The sequence below is a fragment of the Rhinolophus hipposideros genome (genome assembly GCF_964194185.1).
Source record: "Rhinolophus hipposideros genome assembly, chromosome: 16".
NCBI classification, from domain to species: domain Eukaryota; kingdom Metazoa; phylum Chordata; class Mammalia; order Chiroptera; family Rhinolophidae; genus Rhinolophus; species Rhinolophus hipposideros.
Window position 1 is genome coordinate 26152695 of NC_138062.1, and position 27267 is coordinate 26179961.

General features: G+C 34.0%; 1 protein-coding gene across 1 annotated transcript; it reads right to left on the reverse strand.

Annotated features, from left to right (window-relative positions):
* On the reverse strand, nucleotides 1-27267 carry ASIC5 (acid sensing ion channel subunit family member 5; the record flags this gene model as incomplete). Its single annotated transcript, XM_081076422.1, has 10 exons — nucleotides 1-191; nucleotides 1657-1748; nucleotides 4648-4816; nucleotides 6738-6794; nucleotides 8167-8314; nucleotides 9268-9417; nucleotides 11322-11447; nucleotides 13052-13289; nucleotides 24925-25231; nucleotides 27180-27267. The coding sequence occupies 10 exons, from the start codon at nucleotides 27265-27267 to the stop codon at nucleotides 1-3; spliced, it is 1566 nt and encodes a 521-aa protein (XP_080932548.1).

Genomic DNA, 27267 nt, shown 5'->3' on the forward strand with positions numbered 1-27267 from the left:
TTAGCATTCCACTACGTTATTTTTGTTCCCCAAATGATTCTGAGGTGGAGGAGCCCCTGGGGCCATTTCAGGTATCTTCAGCAAGAAAAAAATGCACATCCAGTAGAAATTGGTGAATACATATTCAATAATTTCTATAATGGTAATTATACTGGCCCCACAAAATAGGCCCAGTTGACCACCAACATCTGCTGAAATAAAACCAACAAAGAAATTGAGCAAATCATGTTTTTTCATAAAAAGCAAATGAAACATTACTAGAGTTTAAATTATTTGAAGCTAATAAGTTAATAATAATTGATGTTTTATGAAGGTGACTTCATTGTATGATTTTAAGTTTGGTATAAATAACAATAGGATCTTAAAATAATATTTATAATATTTATATAAATCATTTCAAAAGTAGAGAGAAAAAGCATATATAAACCTTTATCCAGAATATACCTCAAAAACTTTGGAGGATATTAAATCTAGACAAATTCAGAAAACATCCTAGACAATTACAAATTCATTTCCATGTGTTGAATGAAGAGTAGAAATGGGATATTCAGGTGCATTATTGGGCGATGATGTTTTCCATCAACATAAATCTCTAAGCAAAATGTTACTTTACGTGTTCAAACGATTTCTTTTTAAGCGTTTGTGATATTTCACTACACTAAAATATATTAACACAGCACTGTCATCTTCTTAAGAAATTTTCTAAACCTATATTTGTATTTGTTGTTTGTACCTTTTACTGTGGTAAAATATACATAACATAAAATTTAGCATTTTAACCAATTTTTAAGTGTACAATCTTGTGGCATTCAGTACATTCACATTGTTGTGCAACCACCATCACCATCCATCTTTATGACTTTTTCATCTGCCCATCTGAAACTCTGAACCTTTTAAAAAAATAACTCATTTCCCCCTCCCTCAGCCCCTGGCAACCACCATCCTACTTTTTGTCTCTATGAATTTGACTACTATTGCACTGCCTTTCTAAACAGATTATATCATTCATCTTTTCCTCATTGCCCGGAGCCATTTTTAGGATTATGCGGTTTTTGTAAAGTGTGATGAAGTAAGTAGAGGCTTCCCCAGGAGCTTGAGGAATTTGTATGTTTCCTCTCTATTCCAGGGCTCTGCAGCCAGTGTCTGACTGTTGTCATTTTGCCTATGATACTCTCTCCTGTCTCCTGTACGACTTCCTGTAAAATGCAGTGAGATCTAAGTTTATTAAGGATTGTATGATACAGGAGTGTGCGCAGACTGTGGCGGCAGCTTAAATGCCACATTTTGCTTGTTCCAAATCTTCTTGTCAATTCATTCTGAGTAGCGTTCTGTGTGGAGGTCTGAGATGCTTGATACTGTACCCCAATGTAGGATTGCTGAATACTCTATAACAGTTACATGCTGAGGGTGGCTATCTGAAGGGAAAGTAAGATGCTGTGTGTGAATATGAGATAATGAACACCAGTCTTTTCTTTGTGAACCCCCCTGTGAGGTTTGCTGAAAGTGTATCCAGGAAGTGGGAAAGTTTCAGATTTAAGTGGCAGGTGAATGACAAACACTATTGATTCTTTTCCTCCACTGATAAGCTAAATGCAAAAGAAAAAAATCTGTCAGAAAGTCTTTTTAAAAATTGAGGTGCAACTAAGTAACACTTACCAAGTAATTCAGACACACTCACTGCTTTTTGTTGCTGCGTTATCTTATAGTTAAGGTCACTATAGTTTATTTCAATGTTTACAAGATTCTCCCTGGGGATAAAAACAGAGTTAATCTAGTTTGATTGTCAGCACTACTGTTAATTCCTATTTGACAAAAGTAATATTCATTTTTGGTTCAGATGTTATTTACTGTGGAATTAGACACCCATCATTGTATTTGATACTAATCATAATACCTTCATTTGGAAGGCACTCTTTTCATGTTGGTACTCAGGGAAAATAATTTTTCTACAGACCCAGCAATTTTCTATGCCTCATTCCTGAGCATTACAATGTAAAAAGACATTAAATCTAAATATCTATGGAGTAGATTTGAGTATTTACAAACATTTAAATGTGTATCTGTCAGTTCAAATCTTGGTATGGCCTTTGTTACTTATGTGATCCTGGAGAAACCATAAGGTTTTTCTGAGTCTTGGTTTTCTCATCTGTAGTCAAGATTTTAGAGTCAGGATTTTAGTTAGGATGAGGAGAAATTAAATAATATATTATAGAATTGGCATATATTGGGTATACAACAAATGGTAGTTATTTACTTCCATCATTAATATATTAGGTTAGAGACTCTGTCTTTTAATGTCTTCTAAAATTCTTTATATGTGACCAAAGTGGCTAAGCACTATTTTAATATGATAACACTTTATGTAGTCTTGGATGCCCTTACACTATCAGTCTCCACCCGAGGCTTTTATCTTGAACTTCACACCAATGGAAATAAGTGCAATAGTGCACGTTTTTTGTCTTCTTTACACAGGGTATCTCTCATGCCTAGAATGCCTCGGAATCCTGACACAAAATAGGTGCTTATTATATGGACAAATAAGGGGACAAATTGAAAAAACAATGAATAAATGGATAAATATTAACTTGTCTGTCTTAAAAGCTAAGGTGGAAACCAACCATCTGGTGATTTTCAGTTTGCAATAATAATTGTCATTAAGAATGGATTTTATTAGTAATGCTTCCTAGAATTATGTGGTGTTCTTTAATATATCTAAGGAAGATAGCTATAAATCACTCACCATGTTGTTTACAGTTTTATAAATCAATATTTCAAAATATACTTAATTCAAAATATATCATTAATATGTTTAGTTAATTTCCATTGGTTTAGCCCTGGGTAACAGGATAATGTATCGTGTTTAAGTAGATAATCAGAGAGTATTGTAATATTTACAAATAATAAAACAGTTGTCAAAGTGGAGGAAATAATAGAGTTGTCTTGGAAGTCTAAAAATTTTAATAATATTGCAATCATTTTGTCCTCCATTGTGCTCTTAATTTGCACGTACACTGATAATAGTGTTTAATTTTCTAAGCACAAAACTCACAACCATTTCCAAGCATAATCCATCTGCATTTTTGAGAAGATAAATTTATTACCCACAAAAATATTGTGATACTTATTGGCTTCTCTCAGGCAGGTGACTTACCCAGTAATTTGGGGCTAATCGAATCTATGCCTCATTATGATAGTGAAATTGCTCAGGATTTAAGTTCAAGATTATTTGTTTCTGTCAGGAAATTTTATAAAATAAATCTGGATTTTAATAAGGGTGAGGAGATCAAAGGAATATTGTGGGTTTTTTATTCATTTTTTGCTTTTTGTTTTGCATTTACAAAATACTAAAGAAATGCTTCCAGGAGTTTGACTATGAACACTATATTAAGGGGAATAAATTATTTTTGCATGCAGCAAACAATTTTATGCAATTTTTACTTGAAATTTTGTTAAAACAGAACAATTTACAAAGTTCATTTGTTTTACTAATGAAATTGGCCTAAATTTAGCCACAATTTACTCTTATATTCATTACCACACACGTGCTTCAGTCAAGCTAATTTTCTTATCATCTCCTCAGTAGGGTTCATCAACTGCCACATGAGGCCTTGCATTGGTTAAAATCTGTGGTTGGTTTGTGTCCAAGAAGAAATACGTACAGGCTTCATGATTAAGTTAGGGGTTGTTTTGTTTTATATCTTATTGCTGCTAAGGTTTCAAATTGCTTCGCTCCTGACAAACTGCATTTATGTTTTCTGATTTATTACTGTTCGATTTTCTGGTACCTGTGCACAAATCAGTTTCTTAATTATCTGTGTCACATATAACCACTGACTCTGTCTAGGTTTTGGATACCCCTGAGTCTAGCTGTACTTGTTCAGTTATTTGCCTTAGTTTTCCTGGTAATGGTCTCCAATATTCACAACGTAAGGTTCCTACATGTCAATTATGTGATAAGATTAATTATAGAGTGTCTTATAATGAAGGGGAGCAGAATAAGCTACTCCAAAATATGCCATTTTGGCATATTGATTATTTTGAATTAAAGTGACATAAAAAACAATCAATGGAAGAGAATATTTTGACTCTTATTTGTCTCCTGAAAGCAAAAATAAATCTTCCATGTCTGTACTCTCCCTGTACTAGGAGGGTAAAAGGCATTATCATCACTGGAGATAGGAAATTTAGGGACAAGAAGGCTGCAGCAGTTATACTGTACTAGTTACAGTGTTACAGCTTCTTCATCTATAAGATGAAAATAATGATCTCTGCCCATCTATCTTATATAGTTATTAGGGGACTCAAACTATATTATATACAGGGAAAGAATTTAAATATTTTAAAACATTAACTGATACTCTTATTAACTGATATTAAAGCATTATTATTTTTGCCAGTTGGGCCAATAAAGGTAAGACCATCAGCAAATTACTCAAGGAGGCCTCATTTTACTTTTCATACAATTAAACTAAGGTAACAAAAGAGATGATCTTATCTACTTCTAAAATTCTAGGCTTTCGTTGTTAATTCAGTGATGAGAACCATTGCCTCCTTTGATCAAAATTTTATTTTTTGAGTCTTTGAAAGTTTTGAGTAAAGAAAATATTCATGTTAATTACAAATAATTTATAAGACTAAAAACATTACCTGATATAGTTTTGGCTTTGATTCAACTTCCTGGAAAGATGTTTCAAAGCTCTTTGACTTGGAAAAGTGGAATAAGAAATAGTAGCAGGGTACTCTGTTTCTTCACAAGGAACAGGGCAGCTAGAATTATGTGTTCCCATTGTACATAATTCCTTAAGTTCAATGAGATCTGAAATGAAAATCAGGACAGGATATTCAGAGAAAAGGATATTCACAGTGGGGAAGACAGAGCTTTTAAAAAAATTATCATTTCACTTTCAGTGCTGAAAAAAAAGTGGTTAATAAGTTCTATCATTACTTTCTTAAACGAAAGGTGTTTATATTTTATTTATTTTTAGTATAAATATAGCAAAGGAGACAAAACATAAAACATAGGATTTGTTATCCTTGAATTAATTGAGCCATTGGATTCAGATATTTGTTAGAAATAAGAAATTGTTTCCAGAATGTCTCAGGGCTTATTTCCATAAAATTTCAGACATTTGGACAGGAGAAATATGGAAAGTTGTTGGTGTAGCATTGTGTCTCTTTGAGTAGAATATTCAAATGTAATCCCGAAAGCCAAAGACTCAGGTTTAAACTAAACTTACCCTTGAGCTTGTTTCAACTTAGAATGGAGTGAAATATGCTCCTGGGTATTTAGAGTCTCTTATTTCTGTGGACTTAGTGACTTCTCAGTGAGCTGCAGAGGTTCTCTGTCCTCTGTCCTCTCTTGGCCCTGTGGAACAACTCGGCTATCCATTCAAAAGTGTACTGGGAAAAATCCCTGAGAGAAGTGGAATTTGTCTTCAGTTTTCCTTTTTGACCACTTCCCTGTGCTTAATCTCCCTGCTCCTCACTCTTGGTAGACATTCTGGTTGTTGGTTTTCCTGTGGTTGTGTTATTGAAACACTTTCTTCTTGTGAATGCTTTGTTTACCCAAACCCCTTGATTAATGACCAACTTTGGGCTTGATTTCCAGACTAGAACTTTGATTCTCCTTCAGGGTGATTTTGCATGCGTCTCTAGTTCTTTAAGACGACTGGTAATAACCACCACTCTTACTCTATACTCATACAAATAGATGCAAACAGACACACACACAGATCATTCTTCTGATCCCATTATCCCACAACATTCCCTGAAGAACTGCATGCATGATTTGTTTCCCCAAACTTCCCCTCCAACCCTCATCAAGGATAGGAAATTACAAGAAATTTGGCAATGTAACTTCAATTCCATTGGTCAGTAACATGACTTTTTCATATTCAATATTTCAGCTATTATAAAATATAAGATGGCTTCTACCCATACCCATTCCATGAAATATTTTACCACCAGTAAAAAAAAGACCTATTCTTGTTGTCTTTGATATATTTCCATAATGGGTTGGAAAAGCAAATTTCATAGAAGGTTGTATAATACGATTCCATTTTAGTAAAACAGCCAATTACTCAAAGTCATAAATATGAAGCTATATACATGGAGAAAACTATGATAGAATATACCAGAGTGTTAACATTGGTTGGGGGTTAAGATAAGAGAGATGCAAGCAAAAAAATTTGCTATTTAATAAGAAGTTGTCCCCAATAAATATGGCATGCATTGTTGTGATTTAATTTACATAAAAATTTTATATGTGCATTGATATTTAATGTGTGTATAATGAAATAAGGATGGTCACCTAAATAGTGACAATAATTCTCAGCGTAGTGTAACTTCTAATTTACATAAGATTCTTTTCTATTCTGTAATGTTTAAACTAGTCACAACAAGCATGCTTTATTTATGTAACAAGAAAAAACACCAGTTACGTTGATTATAAAAAAGTATAAAATTTAAGAAAACATACAAATTTAGGAATAAAAATAAGTACTCTTGCTATTACTTTGTCACTACATATCTTTAATTCAAATGTATATTGAAATCAGAGGGCTTTGTGTCTATGTAAGCTACTGTCCTTAATTTTAAGAACATTGAAAAACTCCCTCTTATAGTCTCTATTTTGTTTCATTTATGGACTATTCATAATATGTGATTTAATGGGTTGTGTTCCTCTGAATGGCTTTCATATAAATCCTGAAAATACAGAAATAAACTAAGCCACTTACCAAGTGTAGGAGAAACACAGTTGTAAAACTTTTGTAGGTCACACTCTATCCCATTCCCTTAAAAAGAATAAGTATAAATATAGAAAATTTACATTTTACAAAATAAATGACAAAATTACAAAAAATACCTTCCATCCATCCATCTATCTTTTTGCAAAAAATGTATAAAAACATGCTTCACCCAGTGAAAACATACATTGGGAAGAAGAATAATGTTTTGTTTATTTCCATGTTTCTTTCCATCTGTCTATATCATTCTAAAAATTTTTAAGTGGGAATAATAATTTTAAAATATTGGTAGCTTTGAAAGTTAAAATTGCTTTTCACATTTGTCATCTCATTTGTAATCTAATCCTCATCTAATCCTGTAATGTGGGAATCACCATTTACCAAGGAAGAAACTCAGGTTCAGAATGTGCCTTGCCCAATCAGTTAGGGGGGGTCTTGGCTCATTTTGTTTACTTTATATCCTTCTCCTGCTATCCATTGATTTGTGTGTGTGTGTGTGTGTGTGTGTGTGTGTGAGAGAGAGAGAGAGAGAGAGAGAGAGAGAGAGAGAGAGAGAGAGAGAGAGAGAGGGAGGGAGGAGAGAAGAAAAGAGAGGAGAGGAGAGGAGAGGAAAGGAGAGGGGAGGGGAGGGGAGGAGAGGAGAGAAACCATAGTGACAAACCTACAGAGCCAACCTGGATTTGCCTTTAATATGTTCCACTATTTTTATAAATATGCTGGAGAAGGGAGAATAAAGGAGATCTATATAAAAACATCGAAAGCTTAAATAGAATGTATTCTGTGCCAGGTACTGTTTAAACTACTTACATACTCATTCTGTCTTTATGACAAACCTATAAGTAAGGACACTATAATTCTCTCTATTGTACTGGAGGTACAGAGAGGTTAATTCCAAGGTCGCACGGATGAGAAATTGTGGAGTTGATTTGAGCAGCCTTACTCAGAGTCCTGCTCTTACCCATCCTACTCTACCACCTCTTTCAATGCTTGTCTCAAATATCCACAGCTCTGGGAATGTTTCAAAGTGAATGCAAAGGGAGCATGGAGTTTCTTTTCTAGACATAAAGAAAAGAGTTTCCCCATAGTGAAATATTCAGGGTCCATAAGATTTATATAGATGATCTAATTTTTCTTTCAAACAGAGAAAACTGTGATGAGCAGTTTCAGATATTTGAAAGCACTCAATTTTATATTTTGAAAATAAGAATTGGTGACTGGCTCTGTTAACAAAATTTTCTTTTTCAGAAATCTCTGCTATGATTTCCTGAGTTAAAACTTGTCAGTTGAGGTTGTATTTGTCAAGTGGGTGACTTTCTAGCATACAATTTCATAAGAATGGAAAAACAAATATGTTGACTTCTCATCTTTCAACTTAGGGAAATATAATTAAAGAAGGGGAAAGCTGCTGTTCTTTATTTACCAGGAAGCAGAAAAGGTAAACATCCACATCTCTTTTCTATGTGCTGTGCTTTGCATTCCTTCAAGCAACCAGAAGTACTGTAGGTACTAAAATTCTGCAGCTTGATGTTAGGGTTGCATTCTCCCCAAGGGTATTCTTGATGAACTGTCTTAAGATAAAAAACAAACACCTGGTTCATGAGATTTATCTGAGTCAATCCACCTCTTTACACCCCAAGAAGAGAGGCTGATACATATTTTTACTTTTCTCTCAGAGCTCTTTGATTGTTGTTTTTTTAGTTGACTACATTTACCTATTTTGCCTACGCTATTAGCCTGAAAAATTTCTGAAGTTAAGAATAATAGAGATTCTTTAACATACATCCCAAATGCTCAATACCTGTAGTGAATAAATAAATTCAGATAGACTGATTGCTCTAAAAAATGACTAATATGAAAAGAATATTATCATTTATAGAAATGATATGTTAGCATATTAATCAGCTCACCCACAAAAGAACAACTAAAATCACACACACACACACACACACACATAAAATCCTCTGTAGAGCATCAATTATGTACCAGGCAATATGGTGATTGCTTTCTTTATGTGATTTAATTTAAACTTCATAATAAAATTGAAAAGGAAATGTTACTCCCCCAAGCCCCAGTGTACAGACAGAAGATGGAAAGTCAGAAATTTAATTAATTACAGAGCAAGCAGCTGGCAAATGGAAACCTGGCGGACACGTCTAACTCCAAGATTTCTGCTCTTCCCACTCATTTTTTATTTTTATCCTTCCCAGAATGTCCTAGTGAGAAAACACACAGCTGAGCAACTTAGTTGTCCCCTCGTACTCAGTGAGACTTTCTATTTCTAATGAAATTTAAGTTACCTTGGATTTGCTCAGTTTCCCAGCTTTTACATACATTGTATATGTGAGTTCACAGTTTTTACTAAATATTTGCCTGCTAGTAAAGGGAAAGAATCTGAAATGAAACTGGAATTTCCAATGATGTTCTAAAGGCATGAAAGAAAAGGGTTTCTGGTGAAAAGTACTATTTATGCATCTATTACCCCACCTAATTCCCTCACACTATACATTTTGCCCATATTTACCTTCACTTGGCGGATTGTTACCCGTGCATGCATTCCCACAGGTGACGACAAACCTAAACCATCAAATTGTGGCACTTTCTTTGGTGAATGGATAACAAAGATGATCCCAGCATCAACAAAACCAAGGGTAGGGTCATCAGTGAATTCCTCCTGAAACAAAAATACATCCCTCCCCAGTTAAAAATTGATATCAATTCTATACCAGTTTGAGAGTTAGTTTTATCACCAGATGATACATTTGCCTGACTTAAAATCAAATACTTTATATCAGTCTTTAATCTCTTTTTAACGACAAATGGTGAAAATGAAACACTTAAGACATACTTTTTATGCTAGAATATTTCAAGGCTTTGGCAGTTTTCCATGGATCACTTTTGGCCTTAGATGAATGCGATGGTATACATTTTGATCATCTGATTTCCTTTGGCTCTCTCTTGACCTAGTTGCTTTTTATTTGCTTTCTTTTTCCTTGGCTCTTCTTTTTGCTTCATTTGTTTTAGAAAATTATTTGGCTCTCCTCTTTGTAATTAAAATCTCTGGCCTTCTTTAAAATTCAAACCCATTTTCTTGAAAGAGTGAAGACATACTGTTTATTTAATACTACTGTTCTTTGGTAAATCTTATGTCAAATGAAAAAAATTAAGACTGAATTTCTGGTGACTTTGCTATTAGTTGTAATATCAGGCTTTAAGGAGAAGGAATGGACTTGGGAATATGATGATTTTTCTTGTAAATTGTCAACTGCCTAACATGTTTAATATTCCATTTGTCCTGGGTCTGTTATGACTCTGTAAGAAACCCTTAACTAGCTAATATGGAGAAATATTTCAGTGCCATTTACTTATGGAATGTTGCATTGAATTTATAGATTTAATTGCATTCTAAAAATATTTGGGAAATTCTAGTTTGTAAAATTCATGATATTATACTTGAAGTGACCATATGGCTAATATTTGAATAACTTAAAAACACAGATCAAATAGATATGCAATCATGGACACACGCATTGTACAGTGCTGTGTTTGAACATAAGCAAAAGTACCTTGAATGTGATACAAGCGACAACTAAGAAATATACTTGAAGAGATATTTTTTGAAAGTAGCCAATGACCTCATTCACTTGGATTGGGAGGTGGAGTAGTTTGATGGGTTTTGGGGAGACTTAGGTTTATTTCTCATCTTTACCATTAATTGTGTGATTTTGGATACTTAATTCATCAGCATTTCAGAATATTCATTTATAAAACCACAATGAAGGAGTCTAATACTGCTAAATGTATAATACTAAATTGATTGTGCAAGACAGAGGTGAAAATTAACCTTAGATGAGAGCTATATCAGGTGTCCCTGGTTTTCTTAGGTTTCTGGACATTTAAAACCGAAATAATTAGAACTTTTTAGATCAATTATACATTTACAGAAACTAGTCTTAGGCAAAGTCCATTTATACAATATTCTGTACATAGCAATTATTTTTTCATCACTTTTGCAGGCCATAGATTCTATATTTGTTAAATATCTATGTATGGATTCTTTCTAAAATGTATTGCATTATTTACATGTAAATGTAAAAAATATTTCTAAAATGCAAAACATTATCTTAAATTAACCATATATCGGGGGGGGGGGTGCCAAAAAATGTATACACACGACTTGAATTCATCTTTTGTTATTGGTATATGTTGAGTATTACAATTTTAATGCAGTTTTTTCCTTTATTAAAATGTGTATATTTTTTTTTAGCACCCTCTGTATATAGTGATTTAGAAATATTTGGTTTCCTTCTTTTGTGGCATGACCATTTCCTGGTGTCACAATAATGGTAGTCAGTAGTATAGCTAAAAATGTACAGGTTATGCCTCTAAATTTTATCTTTTAAATATGTAAGTCAATAGTTGCATCCATAGAAATCTTGGCTGAAACAACAAAAGACAAAATAATATCCAACTTGTAGGAACAATTTGACAGGGCAAAATATTCTGATCAAATCTTTTGAAACCTGTGGTCATTATTGTTTGTCTTAAACTTTGGCTAGGTTTCAGAAAATGTAATACCTGATGGACATTGAAGAGCAAGCTTAAACCTCTTCCAGAGACACTCACTTTTTTCCTTGCTTCGATATTTTCACCATGATTAAAAGTAAAGCAATTTCCATATTCAGTGAAGACATGTGCAAAATCCTCCAATATGAAAATGAACCAAATAAAACACCATCAGTTGAGTATTTTGGTTACTTTTGAAGTTTAAATTGCTATAACTTTTTTCCTTAAATCACAGCAGAAATATCAGAAAGAATAGACAGTCTGGTGATTAATGTTTATATTCAATGAGAGTTTTCATTTATTTAAAATAATATACACTAGTTATTTTGTATGTGACTATTTAATTGATACAATTATATAATTTAGCCTGTGTTTAAAATTTTTAAAAGTTATTTGTTTTACATTTAGGAACCATATTTTTGCCTGTGGAGAGCATCCTTTTATTTCAAGGAGCCACCTCTCCCCTGGCCTTCATGGTCATGGTGAGGTAGCCATCAAATTGCTCTGTTCCTTTCACTGTCATCCTTCAACCACCTCCACTACAGAGGTACACATGTGACACAAGCTGGACCAATCATAATACCTCACTGCCTCTTCTCAGAAATTGGCTTAGGAATGATATGTGTCCCAAGTAGAGCTAATCAGAGTCTTCCATGGGATTAGTGAATGGATACTGGAGTGCCAACCTATGATAAGAGGCTAGAATTGTCAGCAGCCATCTTGGCTCTGTGTGAGAACTTATACGGAGAGAAGCCAACTGGAGTCATGAGATGGAGAGAGAAACAGAATGGTAGTCTCAAAATCCCTTGGCTGAGCATTTTCTGAAACCAGTCCCACTCTTAGAGTTTCCAGTTAACTAAAGCAATGCATTCCTTTTACTCTTTAGCTTACCAGAGTTGGGTTTCTAGAATTTGCCATTGAAAAAGTCATGTTTAATAAAAAATTCCTTAGTGAAGAGTTCAAACATGTTGGTAAGTAAAAAGAAACATAGAAAAACTTCTCCAAATTAAGAGTTTAGAGCAGAGCTTCATCTCTGCTAGATATCTCTCAGGCATTTCTTTTCTGTTTATTGTGTGCAAAGGAAGAATACCAACAGGATAAGTAATTGTATCCCAGAAACATGAATTGGTGTAATTTACTTAGAATTACTTAATAGCACATGCTACAGAATTGCTAAAACAGGAAATAAGGGTTAAATTACCTGCATATCCTTTTGCTAATAGATTCCAGATATGTCAAACATTTTATCTTAAATGTAGATTAATTATATAAACAAAAACAGGATGTTATGAGTTATTAGAGAAATATATATAATTTTCATAGTCAAATGCTGGGGACTTCTCATTTTCAATAGCCTTTAATATAATATCACAAGCATAAAAACAGAATGTTGGTTGCTTAATGATAATAAAAATGCTATCTTGGAACATGTTGTTTACTGATGAATGGGAAAAATTAAAATATCCTCTTGTTACATTTGTTTTTCTTTTGGAAGGACTATTCTGCAAGAAAGGTAACCAAAGATTTCTGTTCTCTACCTTTTCTTATCTAAGTACTTGAAAAAGAAAATATGTTTCATATGTATTCCATAACCCCTGCTATTATAAGGCTGAGCTAATGGAATATAATCTTTGAGACAATTTATATTAATTTCTCATGGGAGTGAACTTTATTTCAATGTAAAACAGTACCATATAGTAGCTTATTATATTGATGATATTTGAAGAAATATCAATCATTACCTGTGAGCCACATGGCTTCCCAAAAAAGTCACATTTCAACAAAGTGCTATTGTTGAGATAAAAACCATTTTTCTTGAAAAACTCTGTAATGCTGAAATTTTGTTGACTTGCAAGAAAATCAATAACCTCTTTAGAGACAGTGGAATTGACACTGATTTCCTGGAGATGGAGGACTTTGGATACAACATGCCATAAGAAAAAAATAACGCCAAATTTGGCTGCAGCATCTGTTTGGAACCTAGTAGGAATAAAGGTAATATTTAGAATAATGAAAACTTATTATCTAGAGGACAGAGACCAAATATCGGGACCCTATCAACTTCTCCAGCTTCTCTCCTATACTTTCCCTCATTCATAACATTTTGAAACAAATTTGGATTCCTAAGAGGTCTTTGTCATATCCTACAATTTACCTTGTATTTGTACACATAGTTTCACTTACCTGGAATACCTCCCAGACCTTGATCTGGGCATATCCTGATGGATCCTTAAGAGTCAACATAAAGGGATGGGTGGAAATGTACAGTGGTTAAGAATACAGGAGACATAGGAGCTAGATTTCCTGGGTTCAAATCACAGTTCCGCCATTATTGTGGCCTTGCACAGCATCTGCATAGCTACTCTGTATGCTGGAACTATATTTCCCAACGTCCGTTTTCTTGTATGTATCTGTTCACAATCTGAAGTTCATTGTAGACCAGAAGCTGTGGTCACTCACACACGCTGTGATTGATCTCCTGCCTGAACTTGTAGTATGGGAAAATAGCCAGGACCACATTTCCTCTAGCTCCTGTCCAATCTCCACTTTCAGCTTCTTCAAATCCAGTGTCAAGTGAGAGTGCAGCCTGGAGAAGGTGCCAACTTATTCTGTTGGTCACCATCAAGATGGATGGTAGTAAAATAGAGACTCACACTTCCAGCTTGTATTCATTTCCTTCCCTTCAAATTTGTCTTCCTTTCTGACTGCTGACTTCAGGCCCAGCACCAGAAACAGAGGCAGTAGTCATACAAAGACTGCTTAATCAGCCCCTGCTATTCAGTGGGGCTTAATCCCTATAATACATTCCATATTTTATGTCACTCAGAGTGGTTCTGTTTCTGTGATCAAACCAGCTTTGTTACAGCCACATAATGGTATGACATAGCAAATTTCACCTCACTGTCACTCAGTTTACTCACTTCTAAAGTTGGTATATGTTACTATAACTACTTTTCCGAATGTCATTTTGATAATTAAATGTTATTTCCTAAAACCTTGAGAAGACTGCCTGAAATGTAGTGAGTGTTAGGTAAATATTGATTAAATAAATGTTTCATTATTATGAAATGTTTTCCTGCCAATAAAAGCAGAAGTAATCTATTTGCTTTAACTATTGTAAGTAATTTGTAATTCTCTTATTTTGGGGGAGGATTTCTGCCTTGCATTATGTATGGTTTCTTATTTGCATACATTATAGTTTTTTCAAAATGTGATTAGTATTTGGTATTATAAATCTTAGCACTGAACAAACTTTCTCTGTAGTACAAACTAAAGTCAGGGAGTGCTATACCTCCCGCATTGTTCTTTTTTCTTAGGATTGCTTTGGCTATTCAGGGTCTTTTGTGGTTCCAAATATATCTGATGATTTTTTGTTCTATTTCTTTAAAAATGCCATTGGGATTTTGATGGGATTGCTTAAATCTGTATATTGCTTTGGGTAGTACGGCCACTTTAACTATGTTGATTCTTCCAATCCGTGAGCACGGAATGTCTTTCCATTTCTTTGTGTCTTCTTCAATTTCTTTTAAAAACGTCTTATAGTTTTCAGCATATAGGTTGTTCACCTCCTTGGTTAAGTTTATTCCTAGGTGTTTTATTCTTTTTGTTGCAATTACAAAATGAATTGTTTGTTTGTTTTTAAATTTCTTTTTCTGAGATTTCATTGTTAGTATATAGGAATGCAATGGACTTTTGTACATTGATTTTGTAGCCAGCAATTTGACTGTATTCGTTGATTGTTTCTAATAGCTTTTTGGTGGAGTCTTTAGGGTTTCCTATATATAGCATCATGTCATCTGCAAAGAATGACAGTTTAACTACTTCATTCCCAATTTGGATGCATTTTATTTCTTTCTCTTGCCTGATTGCTCTGGCAAGGACTTCCAACACTGTTGAAAAGCAGAGGTGATAGGGGACAGTCCTGTCATGTTCCTGAACATAAAACAAAGGGCTTCAGTTTTTCACCATTAATTATGAGATTAGCTGAGGGCTTGTCATATATGGCCTTTATTATGTTAAGGTATTTTCCTACTATACCTATTTTATTAAGTGTTTTAATCATAAATGGACGTTGTATCTTATTAAATGCTCTTTCTGCATCAATTGATATAACCATATGATTTTGTCCTTTATTTTGTTTATGTGATGTATCACATTGATAAATTTGTGGATGTTGAACCATCCTTGTGCCCCTGGGATAAACCCTACTCCCTGACTTTAGCTTGTACTACAGGGTAACAATAATCAAAACAGCATGGTATTTGCGAAAATCTTCTCCCATTCAGTTGGTTGCCTCATTATTTTGTCAATAGTTTCTTTTGCTGTGCAGAAGCTTTTCAGTTTCATATAATCCCATTTGTTTATTTTAGTTTTTACTTCCATTGCCTTTGGAGTCAAATTCATAAAATGCTCTTTGAACCCAAGGTCCATAAGTTTAGTACCTATGTTTTCTTCAATGCAGTTTATTGTGTCAGGTCTTATGCTTAAGTCTTTGATCCATTTTGAATTAATTTTGGTACATGGTGTTTACGGTGGCCAAGACATGGAAACAACCAAAATGTCCTTCGATAGATGAATGGATAAAGAAGTTGTGGTACATATACACAATGGAATACTATTCGGCGTTAAGGAAAGATGATATAGGAACATTTGTGACAACATGGATGGATCTCGAGAGAATAATGCTAAGTGAAACAAGTCAGACAGAAAAAGCAGAGAACCCTATGATTTCACTGATATGTGGTATATAAACCAAAAAGAACAAGACAAACAAATGAGAAACAAAAACTCATAGACACAGACAATAATTTAGTGGTTACCAGAGGGTAAGGGGGTGGGGGGTGGGTGATGAGGGTAAAGGGGATCAAATATATGGTGATGGAAGGAGAACTGACTCTGGGTGGTGAACACACAATGGGATTTATAGACGATGTAATACAGAATTGTACACCTGAAATCTATGTAAATTTACTAACAATTGTCACCCCAATAAAATTAATTAAAAAAAAAAAAAAAAACAGCATGGTATTGGCAGAAAAATAGACACAGACCAATGGAATAGAATTGAGAACCCAGAAATAAAACCACATAAATATGGACAGATAATTTTTGACAAAGAAGCAAAAAACATACAATAGAGAAAAGACAGCCTCTTCAATAAATGGTGCTGGCAGAATTGGAAAGCCATGTGCAAAAGAATGAAACTGGACTGCTATCTGTCACCATGTACCAAAATTAATTCAAAATGGATCAACGACTTAAGCATAAGACCCGAAAAAAAAAGCTGCATAGAAGGAAACATAGGTACTAAACTTATGGACCTTGGGTTCAAAGAGCATTTTATGAATTTGACTCGAAAGGCAAGGGAAGTAGAAACTAAAATAAATGAATGGGACTATATCAAACTTAAAAGTTTCTGCACAGCAAAAGAAACCATCGACAAAATAAAGAGGTAACCAACTGAATGGGAGAAGATGTTTGCAAACAGTGCCTCCGATAAGGGGCTAATATCCAAAATATACAAGGAACTCATACAACTCAGCAACAAAGAAAAAACAACCCAATTGAAAAATGAGCAGAGAACCTGAAGAGACATTTCTCCAAAGAGGACATACAAATGGCAAATAGACATATGAAAAAATGCTCAACATCACTAATCATCAGAGAAATGCAAATAAAAACCACAATGAGATATCACCTCACCCCAGTCAGAATGACTATCATCAACAAGACAAATAATAACTAGCCTTGCATGGCCTGTCTTAAAATTGCCAGCCTGAGTTCTAGAACCTTATAAATACCCTCCTTTCTTTAGAGATACTCTTAAGCTTCCATTATGGTGGTATTTTACTTAACTACAGTATATCTAACAATCCTGTTTTTCTTTGAAAAGGATTCTACTGATCTTTTGAGGAGTTAACAGCCTACATTAGTAATAGATTTGGGGGAGAAGATCAGCCCTAAATTGAGCAATGGACCTTTAACCTAATTCAGCTTTCTAACTCTGAATGACTGATAAGATGTGCTCCAAAGCCCTGTGACTTTGGAATCCCACACAGGCTGAGTCAATACTGCCTCACACAATGTTCACTGGATTCTTCTGAAACTAATTATGCCGAGAAATGAAGGAATTACCATATGTGGAGGAGTTACAGATACAATAGATAAGAAGGTTAAAGGGGAGTGCATTTTAAAATATTTTTAAAGATGGTTTTCATTATACTATTAATAATTGAGACCATGAGTGTAATTTAAGTAGGTGAATTAAACTTAGTGAATAAAATCTAACAATATTTAGAACAATGGAAGTGAAAAATTTTGTGAGACATATTGTTCAGCATAAAACCAAAAAGTTTTGCTCTGAGTTTATTTTCAACTTCATTTTAATCTTCAAAACCTTTCCAAGTATATATTTTTAGAAATCTTGCTTAGTTATAGTTTGTCTTACTCTTTTACTTAACATCTTGTTAAGATGCTAGTAAAAGAAAATAATAATAAAAATACACTGATTTGTTTGAATGATTTAATTACCCATAACCAGTTACTAAATCTGTCTTTCTTATGTATATTAATGCTTCTAACTACACTTCCCCAAATTATATGACCCAAATTAGTAAGTTTTATCTGCTGTCCAAGTTGATGGCTGACTCAGAACTTCATTGAATCTCATTCAAACAAATCTAACTGTACCATGTAGTAACAAGAAATTTGTATTTTAGAAATAATTTTATGGAAAGGAAAAATGTGGAAGAACATTAGCTTTCTGCATTCTCCTATAGGCTAATTTTAATATCTTTAATTCTCTCATTAATTAATAAAATCTTGATACATGTTTATTTTATATTTGTATGAGAGTCATGATTTTATCTTTTATTTAAAATCCTTTTACTTTTTTTTTGCATTTAAACAGTAGATTTGGAATAAACAAAGAAGCACGAGGATTATTGTAAAGATGAAGAAACAGCTACTTGTTTTAAAACCGCGGATCAAATAGCAGTATCACATCCAGTTATTTTCTCTATATTAGTAGAAAACAAAATGTCAGGAGTTGTTTTTACCAAATATAAAGGAAATTTATGATGAATTTTATGGTGAACTTATTTTAGTGGAAATTTTTGACACAGAGACATTTGAAAGCCACTAAAATTGATTCCCACCCCCAAACAGTCATGAGAAGTATTGCAAGTCCTGTGACTTATTGTGAAATTTGATTTTTATGAATTTCTGCCACGTGTATTCTTCTGAGTTTGTCTTCCTTTGTATAGCTATTGCTTCATGGGAAAGAAACTTCAAAATTAAAATTAATATGTATTCTTCAATGAACTGTGAGTAAAGCTAGATTGACAAATATGGCTGTGCTGTCTACTGAACATAAATACATAAAGAAGATTAATTTTGATGAAGCCATTGACAAATTCACAGAAAAAAAAAGGCCGGAAAAATGGCAACCACAATGCTATTATTCATCACTGCAAAAAATTTTAAAAAGTATTTTTATTTCAAATATATATTAATGTTAAAAAGTACTAATTCTTTTCCTTTTTTCTGTTTTTGTATTGTATTTCATTTTTTAACATTTTTTATTGGAATCAATACATATAGGTCATTATTATCATTTGTTTAATTTCAAGATCGTTACTCAAAATATTTTTGTCATATAGAATAAAAGACAAAAAATCATCCACTCTGAGCTGTCATGTACACTGGATAGGCTCCTGGTACCACTGCAAAAGGTAAACCCTTCCCAGTAATCTGAAGTCCCTTGGCACAGTTTCCTCATCTCAGGGATTCATTCCTACTTTCAAGGAAGATTAGCACAAGGAATGTAAGAATAGGGATCTGTCAGCAGACCTCTGTTCCAGTCCCTAGTGGGTAACTTTAAGTAAATTGCAATGTTAGTTAATGAAGCCTTACTTTCTCTCTTGTGAATTGAAGGCAATGCAGTTTTAGAACAATGGTCTTCAGACTGGGACATTCATGTGCCTGATGGTACTCATGAACGAAGAATTTTAAGGGAATACATTTCCATATTCTCTACTGTTAAAAAAGAGCTTGCATTCACAATAATTCTTCTCTCATTTATCAAAGAGTTTTTACCTGTCACCCATCACAAATCTCAGCATATAATGCATACTGGTATGTTACAACCTCAGAGTTCCTAACAGAGGCATAATTAAATTGTAGCTTGCTTCAGGGGAACCTTGATTAATTCTAGGAATTAAGCAAGTCTCCATAAATTTTGTCTTACCCTGTCATGCATATATTTCTCATTAGGGTGAAGCTTGGTATTAGAAACTGGGTATTTTGGCCCTTACTGGGACCCTCTAAATTTAGAAAAGCTGAAGTAGAACAATGAAATTTGTTATTTTAAATGTTATTTTGTGAATCTTCCAGATTATTGGGATTTTTAAGTGAAGTCTAGAGATAAAAAAGGTTACATAATTTATATCAATGTACTTTATTCAATCAAGTAGTTAACTTTTTTGAAATCATATCAAATGTTTATCCTTATTGCAGTCAATCCTTATCCTATTTGTCATGTAATTTACAGTATTTTCGATCTCCTGAAAATAAGGCATGACCTTAAAGTTATAGTAACAACTTTAGATGTCAATTTACAATATGCAAATGGAATACAGTTTTTCAAAGTTATTTTATATGGCACGTGAACTAAAAAGTTTGAAGACCATTGACTTTGAGAATCAGATAGGAGACAACTTGAGTTCTTTCCTTGACTTGCCAATAATTTGCTGAACAATTCTGTATAAGATACTCATGAACTGATAGCCAAAGAATCTATCTGTAAAATTAGTTGAGGATGTCTCTTATCACTACAATTTTGTTGATGCCTTAGTTTTTGTCAAAAATTTCCCTATTCTACAATTAGCTTCTAGAACATTGAATCTGTTTTTCCTTTGGCTTTCAATGTTTCCACCATGACTTGCCTGGCTCTTAATCTCTTTGCATTTGTGCTACTGAAATTGCATTGAACTTTTTGAATGTGTAGTTTCATGCTTTTCTGAAAATTTGGGGAGTTTGGAGCTCAATATTTTAAAAATATATTTTTCTACTCCATTTGCTCACTTCTTCTGTACTCCAATTTTGCATATGTTGTTATATGCAATATTGTCCCACATTTTTCTGAGGTCCTGTTCATTTGTCTTCATTAGTTTTCCCCTCTGTTCTTTAGATCACATACTCTATCAATTTATCTCCAAGTTTACTGTTTTTCTTTTCCCCCTAGCCAGTTTAAATCTATTGTTGAGCCCCTTTAATGGATCTAGTGAATTTTCCATTTTGGTAATTGTACATATTTGGCCATCCTAATAGGTGTGTATTGGTGTCTCATTGTGCATTAATTTGCATTCCCCTGATAATGTATGATGTGGAGCAACTTTTCATATAGTTACTTGCCATCTGTATATTTTCTTTGGTGAAGTGTCTGTTAAGGTCTTTGGCCCATTTTTTAGCCACCTTGTTTATTTTCTTATTTTTAAGTTTTAATAGTTATTTGTATATTTTGGATAATACTCCTTTACCAGTATGGCTTTTATAAACATTTCTCCCATTCTGTGGCTTGTATTTCATTCTTTTAAGCTCTATTTTTTTTTTTTTTTAATAATGGGGCACAAATTGCTCTGGAGTCTGATCCAATTAAATTTGGCCCCTTAACAAATTCATTTTGAGGTCAGTCTCAGATAGTTCTTCTGACCCCAGAAGAAGTCTTCTTGTGTCTCTTTCCTAGATTCTCACTGCAAAAGTAGCTAGCCATTTATTTATTTATTTAAAGCTTTATTCCTATTAGTCTTTCTTCTTCTTCTTCTTCTCCTCCTTCTGATTTTTTTTTTTTTTTTTTTTTTTTTTTTTTTTTTAAGGAGGGCACAGCTCAGAGGCCCACGTGGAGATCGAACAGGCAACCTTGGTGTTATTAGCACCACACTCTAACCAACTGAGCTAACTGGCCACCCCTGGCCTATCATTTAGATTGTTGCTGTCATGGAGCTAATACCCTCCTCTTAATTGCCTACCACCAAAATCTGTATTGTTTCTGAAAGTTCCCTTAGACTTGAACTTCACCACACTATTATAAGCAGAGTTCCCTTAGGAAGAACTTCAGAGTTCTTTATTCTTAGGACTTGCCTCTCCCACTGGTCAGAGGCAAGAATCTTTACAAGCAGGGTTCTGGGCAAGCAGTGGTTTCTAGTATTCTGACTTTGCTTCTCTCAATGTGGAACCTCCACCCTATGAGCAGGTGAGGGTGAAGGTGATTGAGCATCTCAACCTAAAATGCCTCGGACAAAGCTCTTACCCTGTAAGTGGGAGTTACATGGAGGAAGAAAGCCCCACTCTCTTGACTGTACTCATCTGGAATTTAACCTCTGCAACATGGAGTTGGTTTGGATGAGAAACTTTGGTAACCCGCATTTCCTAGCCTGCATCTTCTAGGGATGCTGTAGCCCTTGACTGAAAACTGGGAAGAGAAAGAGCCCTGTCTTCTTGGCCAAACCTCCCTGGAATTTGCTTGTATAAAGGTCGGACAGAAAGTGGGAGGGAGAGAGTGGTTTGTGGCTCAAGTTCTACAGACTCTTGCTGTTCTTCTGAGATTCAGTAGATTTTCTTGAATAAATATGTCTTCATTTGCTGTGTTCCCTTCGGACAATTTCCAAATACTTTTTAATATATTTAGGTACATTTTGTTACACTCTAATCATTGTAGTAGATACAGTGATTCTGTCCTTTTTCCCTGCTAACATTTTTAAAAAAAATATTTTATGTGGTAAGAACATTAGCATGAGGCCCACCCTCTTAAATTTAAGTGCACAATACAGTATTGTTGGCTATAGGAATATTGTTGTACAGCAGATCTCTAGAACTTATATCTATTCCTTAAATGATACTTTATCCCTATTGATTAGTAACTCATCATTTTCATTTTTCCCTCCCTCCAGTCCTGCCAACCACCATTCCTCTCTTGATTTTTATGAGTTTGACTATTTTAGATACATACAAGTGGAATCCTACAGTATTTGTAGGATTGGCTTATTTCACTGAATATGATGTCCTCGAGGTTTATCCATATTGATGCATATTGCAGAATTTCCTTCTTTTTAAGGCTGTATTTATATACTACATTTTCCACTGTGTTTATATACTACATTTTCTTTATCCATTTGTTTGCCAATGGACATTTAGGTTGTTTTTACATCTTGGCTATTGTAAATTGTGCTGCAATGAACATAGCAGTGCTAATATATCTCTGAGATCCCGATTCAAGTAATCCTTTATCCTTTTGAATAAATACTTAGAAGTGATATTGATGGATGATATGATAGTTCTTTCCTTAATTTTTGGAGGAAGGTTCATACTGTTTTGCATAGAAGAGGCACAGTTTTGCATTCCCACCAACACACACAAAGATTCCACATCCTCACCAATACATGTCTTTTTTTTTCTTTTTTTATAATAGCCACCCTAATAAATGCAAGGTGATTTCTAATTGTGGTTATGATTTGCATTTCCCTGATGACTAGTGATACTGAGTACCTCTTCATGTATCTGTTGGCCATTTGCATGTCTTCTTTGGAGAAATGTCTATTCAAATCCTTATAACATTTTAAAATTGAATTATTAGTTTTATTGCTTTTGAGTTTCACACTTGTTAGACAATTAAGTTTGCGAACTTAACCGTCTGACCTTTCTTTTTCTTTTTCTTTTTTTTTTTTTTTAGTAGGGTTAACTCCTAAATGAATGCTTTAGTTAAAACAAATTTTACCAGTTACAGTTTTTCTCTGGGGAGAAAGTTTGTGGAGCTCCTCACACTATTATTTTGGAAATGATAGATACACTTTCTTTTAATAAATGGTACCTGCAACCAATCTTTGCTTTTGTTAGAACAAATACAACTTAAAATAGTATAAGGCAATAGTATTGGAAAATCTTTTGGGGGGTGTTGATTTGTTTTTACTTTTTGGGAACTTGATACATTTCTTGAATTCTTATAAGACATGCTATAATATCCACTATATATTGAGCACCTGTCCAAAGAATGCCTCAGGAGTGAGACAAAATGTATGATCAAAAAATACAGTGAATGTTTCAATAAAAATATATTATAGCAAAAGACACATTGCCATTAACCCCCCTCAACATACTCCCTCATCACTGTGAACACACTTATCCCATCGTTCTTGCCACTTTCTGAAGCAGTTCTGGAAATCCTCTTTTGTGAGTGTCTTTACTTCATCCTCCATCATGACAATGTTCCATGTGACACACAACTTCTGGTACGGAAATTTCTGTCAAATAAACGCATTATGGAGTGTCCTCATCCACCTTATTCACCGGATCTGGAACTGTGCGACTTTTGACTCTTCCCCAAAGTCAAAATGATCCAGAATATCGAGGCAGCCACCGCACTGCAACTAAAGACACTCACGAAAGAGGACTTCCAGAGCTGCTTCAGAAAGTGGCAAGAATGACGGCATAAGTGTGTTTGAAGGGAGGGGGATTATTTTGAGGGTGATAATAGCAATGTGTCTTTTATTATAACAATTGTTTTACATTTAAATATTCACTGTATTATTTGATCACACCTCGTATATTACCTCATTTAATGTAACAGCTAACGTGTGAAGTAGATAATATACCATTTTGTACATACAAAAATAGAAGCTAAGAAGGTTAAATGATTTGTCCATCATCAAATAGTTGATAAGCAGTGGATCTTAAGGAACCTCCTTATCAACCTCCCCCACCCCCCACCAGGTGAAAATCCTATGTGTGACCTTTCAGGCTTGACGATAGCCAATTACAGGACTTTGCCTGGAAGGCCTACTGGGGGAAAGCTACCCATTCCACAGCAGACTTGGTGCACAGTCAGCGCATTGTAGTTTTCTGAAGGAAGTTGTAGTCAAGGACTCAAGATAGTCACAGCATATCATTAAACCAAGTGTGAGGCTCTTCTGAGCTCAGGGTCCTGTGTGACTGCACAGGTCACACATCCATGAACATGGCCCTGCCTTTATTTCATTAAATATCATATACACATTAGAATATTTCATATGTCCACACTTTTGCACAATAGCTTTCTTTTCAAGTTCTTCCTCAACTCCACCTAGAAATTTCTTGGTGATCCTTTAATCCTCTGACTTCCATGTCACCTATTCTCTGTGCTTTCAGAGTCTTTGCACATATTTGTATTGCATTGTACAATTACCATACATATTGCACTGTGATTGTTTATGTTTCTCTCTTTTTCACTATTTAACAAGCTTGTTAAGTGCAAGGATCAAGACTTTTACATCTATTTAAATCACAGGGTTTGGTGCACTGACTAGCGTGTAATTGTGGAAGGAAGGAAGGAAGGAAGGAAGGAAGGAAGGAAGGAAGGAAGGAAGGAAGGAAAGAAGGAAGGAAGGAAGGAAGAAGAAAAATAAGTGAAAGAAGAAATCAATAACCTTTTTGTTTCCCAAATTTATGTGTTTAAGGACAACTTAAGAGCTGAAATGGTTTGACGTATGTTAAATATTGCATAATAAAACTCGATTTCAATCATCCAAGAAAGGTCATACTACCAAAGTTATAGAAATGTTATTATTAAAAGAGTAATTTTTACCTGTTCAAATTACAAAACGTCACAGCCGGGAACTCAATCTTTTCCACATACTGAACCTCTACAGAGGTTGTGGTTGGCCATGAGAAGTAGTTGACCAAGTGACCGTAGGTTTGCCACATCACCAGTGAGACTGAGCCCAAGACCACCACCATCCAGATCATCTTGCGAATTTTGCTCTGGTTCCGAACAATATTCTGTACCCCATGGAAGGAAGTGGAGATAGCAAAATCATGGTCAAACTTCTTTCGGTCAGTGCGAGATGGCAGTGGTTTCTTTGAAAGGCAGAGCTTTATCTTTTCCAAGAGTCCTTAAGGTTTTGCCCACAAAACAATAAAATAAAAAAAGTAATGAGTTAGGGAATCTTAATGCTATCTGTGAAAAACACAACTCACATATACTTAAACAGGTTACTCTTTATGTGTAAGGCATTAAATTTCATCTTGAGTTGCACAGACTATTCAGGGGTGGAGAAGTAGAAGTGTTGACTGCATGGGTCTAATGAGAATATGCTAATGCTATTTATAGAGTGCTTCTTGTTAAGGCAAATGTATATGTTGTTACTCCCAATTTCAAAATCAACCTATCCTGAATGCATTGCTTACAACAACTCTAAAAAATCTTACAACTGCTTACAATCATCTTTAAAAAAGTATCTCTAATTTTTAAAATACTCTGTTTCTCTAAGGAATCATGAAGTCCCTTAGATATCATGAACAAAATCAGGCAGATTCTTCTGAGAGTCATAAGTGGGGCTAAAAAAGTATCTGTTCTTACTCCTATCGCAATGTATTATATGGCTGAATGTAATGTCCATTGCTTCATATGCTTAGATACACAATTGTTTTATTCCAGTTGGTTATTTAGTCAGAATATTTAAAGTTGTATTATTAAAGTAATCTATTTTCTATCTCTTTACACAGTGAATTCATTTTTTCCGGGCTATCAAGTCTCATAAAGACTCATAATTAGGTGAATTAATTTTCACATGTTTTGCTTTAACTCAAGAAGTATTATTTTTGTCAACTAATCAGCATTAACTTATTTCTAAAAGGTTTCAAGTCTTAGTTATCACTAAATCATTACTTAATACTTTGTAAGTTTCCAATCACTTGACTAAGCTTAAGTAATGGGTAATAAAAATCTAGAAAAGGCACCTATGAACAGTTTCTAAGGGATTCAATTTCATTTGTAAAATGTTGGGACACAATTACAAAACTATACACTAAGCAGGAAAGTTTGTATTAATCTGATTAGCTTGAATTTTGACTAAAATGTTATAGTAGCCCACTTACTGTTGTTTTTACTATCAAATTAAGTACTATAATATAAATTAATTGGCACAGTCCCAGGGCAAAATCAGAAATATAAGAAAAACTATTGTTATTTTATTCATTAGGAAAATAAGTTAGTAATGCTCCTTTGTGGATTATTTAGCCATTAGTTACAAACACATACGAAGAATTGACTCTGAAGGAAGAATAGGTCAGTCTCCGGTGTATAATTGTGTACCTGGCAACCTTCCTACTATAGGGACCAAAGCAGTTAAAAGGGGAAAAGTGATCCAAGAACCAGTAACTGGCCAACCAATGTATTGCTGGTTGTAAGCATTACCCTGAAAAATATGTTTCAACTGTATCTGTCAAAAATTAGCTTATTTAATATAGATCTACTTCTTGACAATTGCTTTGGTTGTACTGGTAATATTCTCAGTCATTTGCTAAGGTTTTAAAAGGGCTTTTAAAAAATATTAGTTAAGATGAGTAGTGAAGAAACAAGGTGATGTATCACTGTGAGGAAGATTCGAATTGGTTTAGTGAATTGTCAATCTGCTTGCAAAGCAGGAAGCTTCTTACTTTCCTGACTAAAGCATACACTGTGTAATTAAGGTGGATGGTCCTTGCATTGAACACTGATCTTTACAGAGGCATTTTGAAGAACATCAAATAAATTTTGCTATATTTTAAAAATAAATCTTGTAGGTATGTCATAAATAGAAGCAAACTAACAAAAAAAACCTCAAAACAAAATAAAACAACAAAACAGATTCTAGTATATAGCAATATTTTAAAACTATTTTTGACTCTCTCATACAAATTACTCTTTTCCTAAATAACAAAAACTGTATTACTTATATTCAAGTTAACCTTGGAAATCAAATTTTCCAAATGAAAAAACAATCCCCTTTTCCCTTTGCTAATTTCTGGCTGTTAGAAATGAAAATTGTAACTGCTCTGAGGATTTTACTCTTTACCCACCTTTCTCAGCATATGCCTTTGATTTCTCCATCTGCTCCATTTGCAGTTTCAGTAAGCAGGAGTCCTTGGGGGTATATCCACTTTTCAT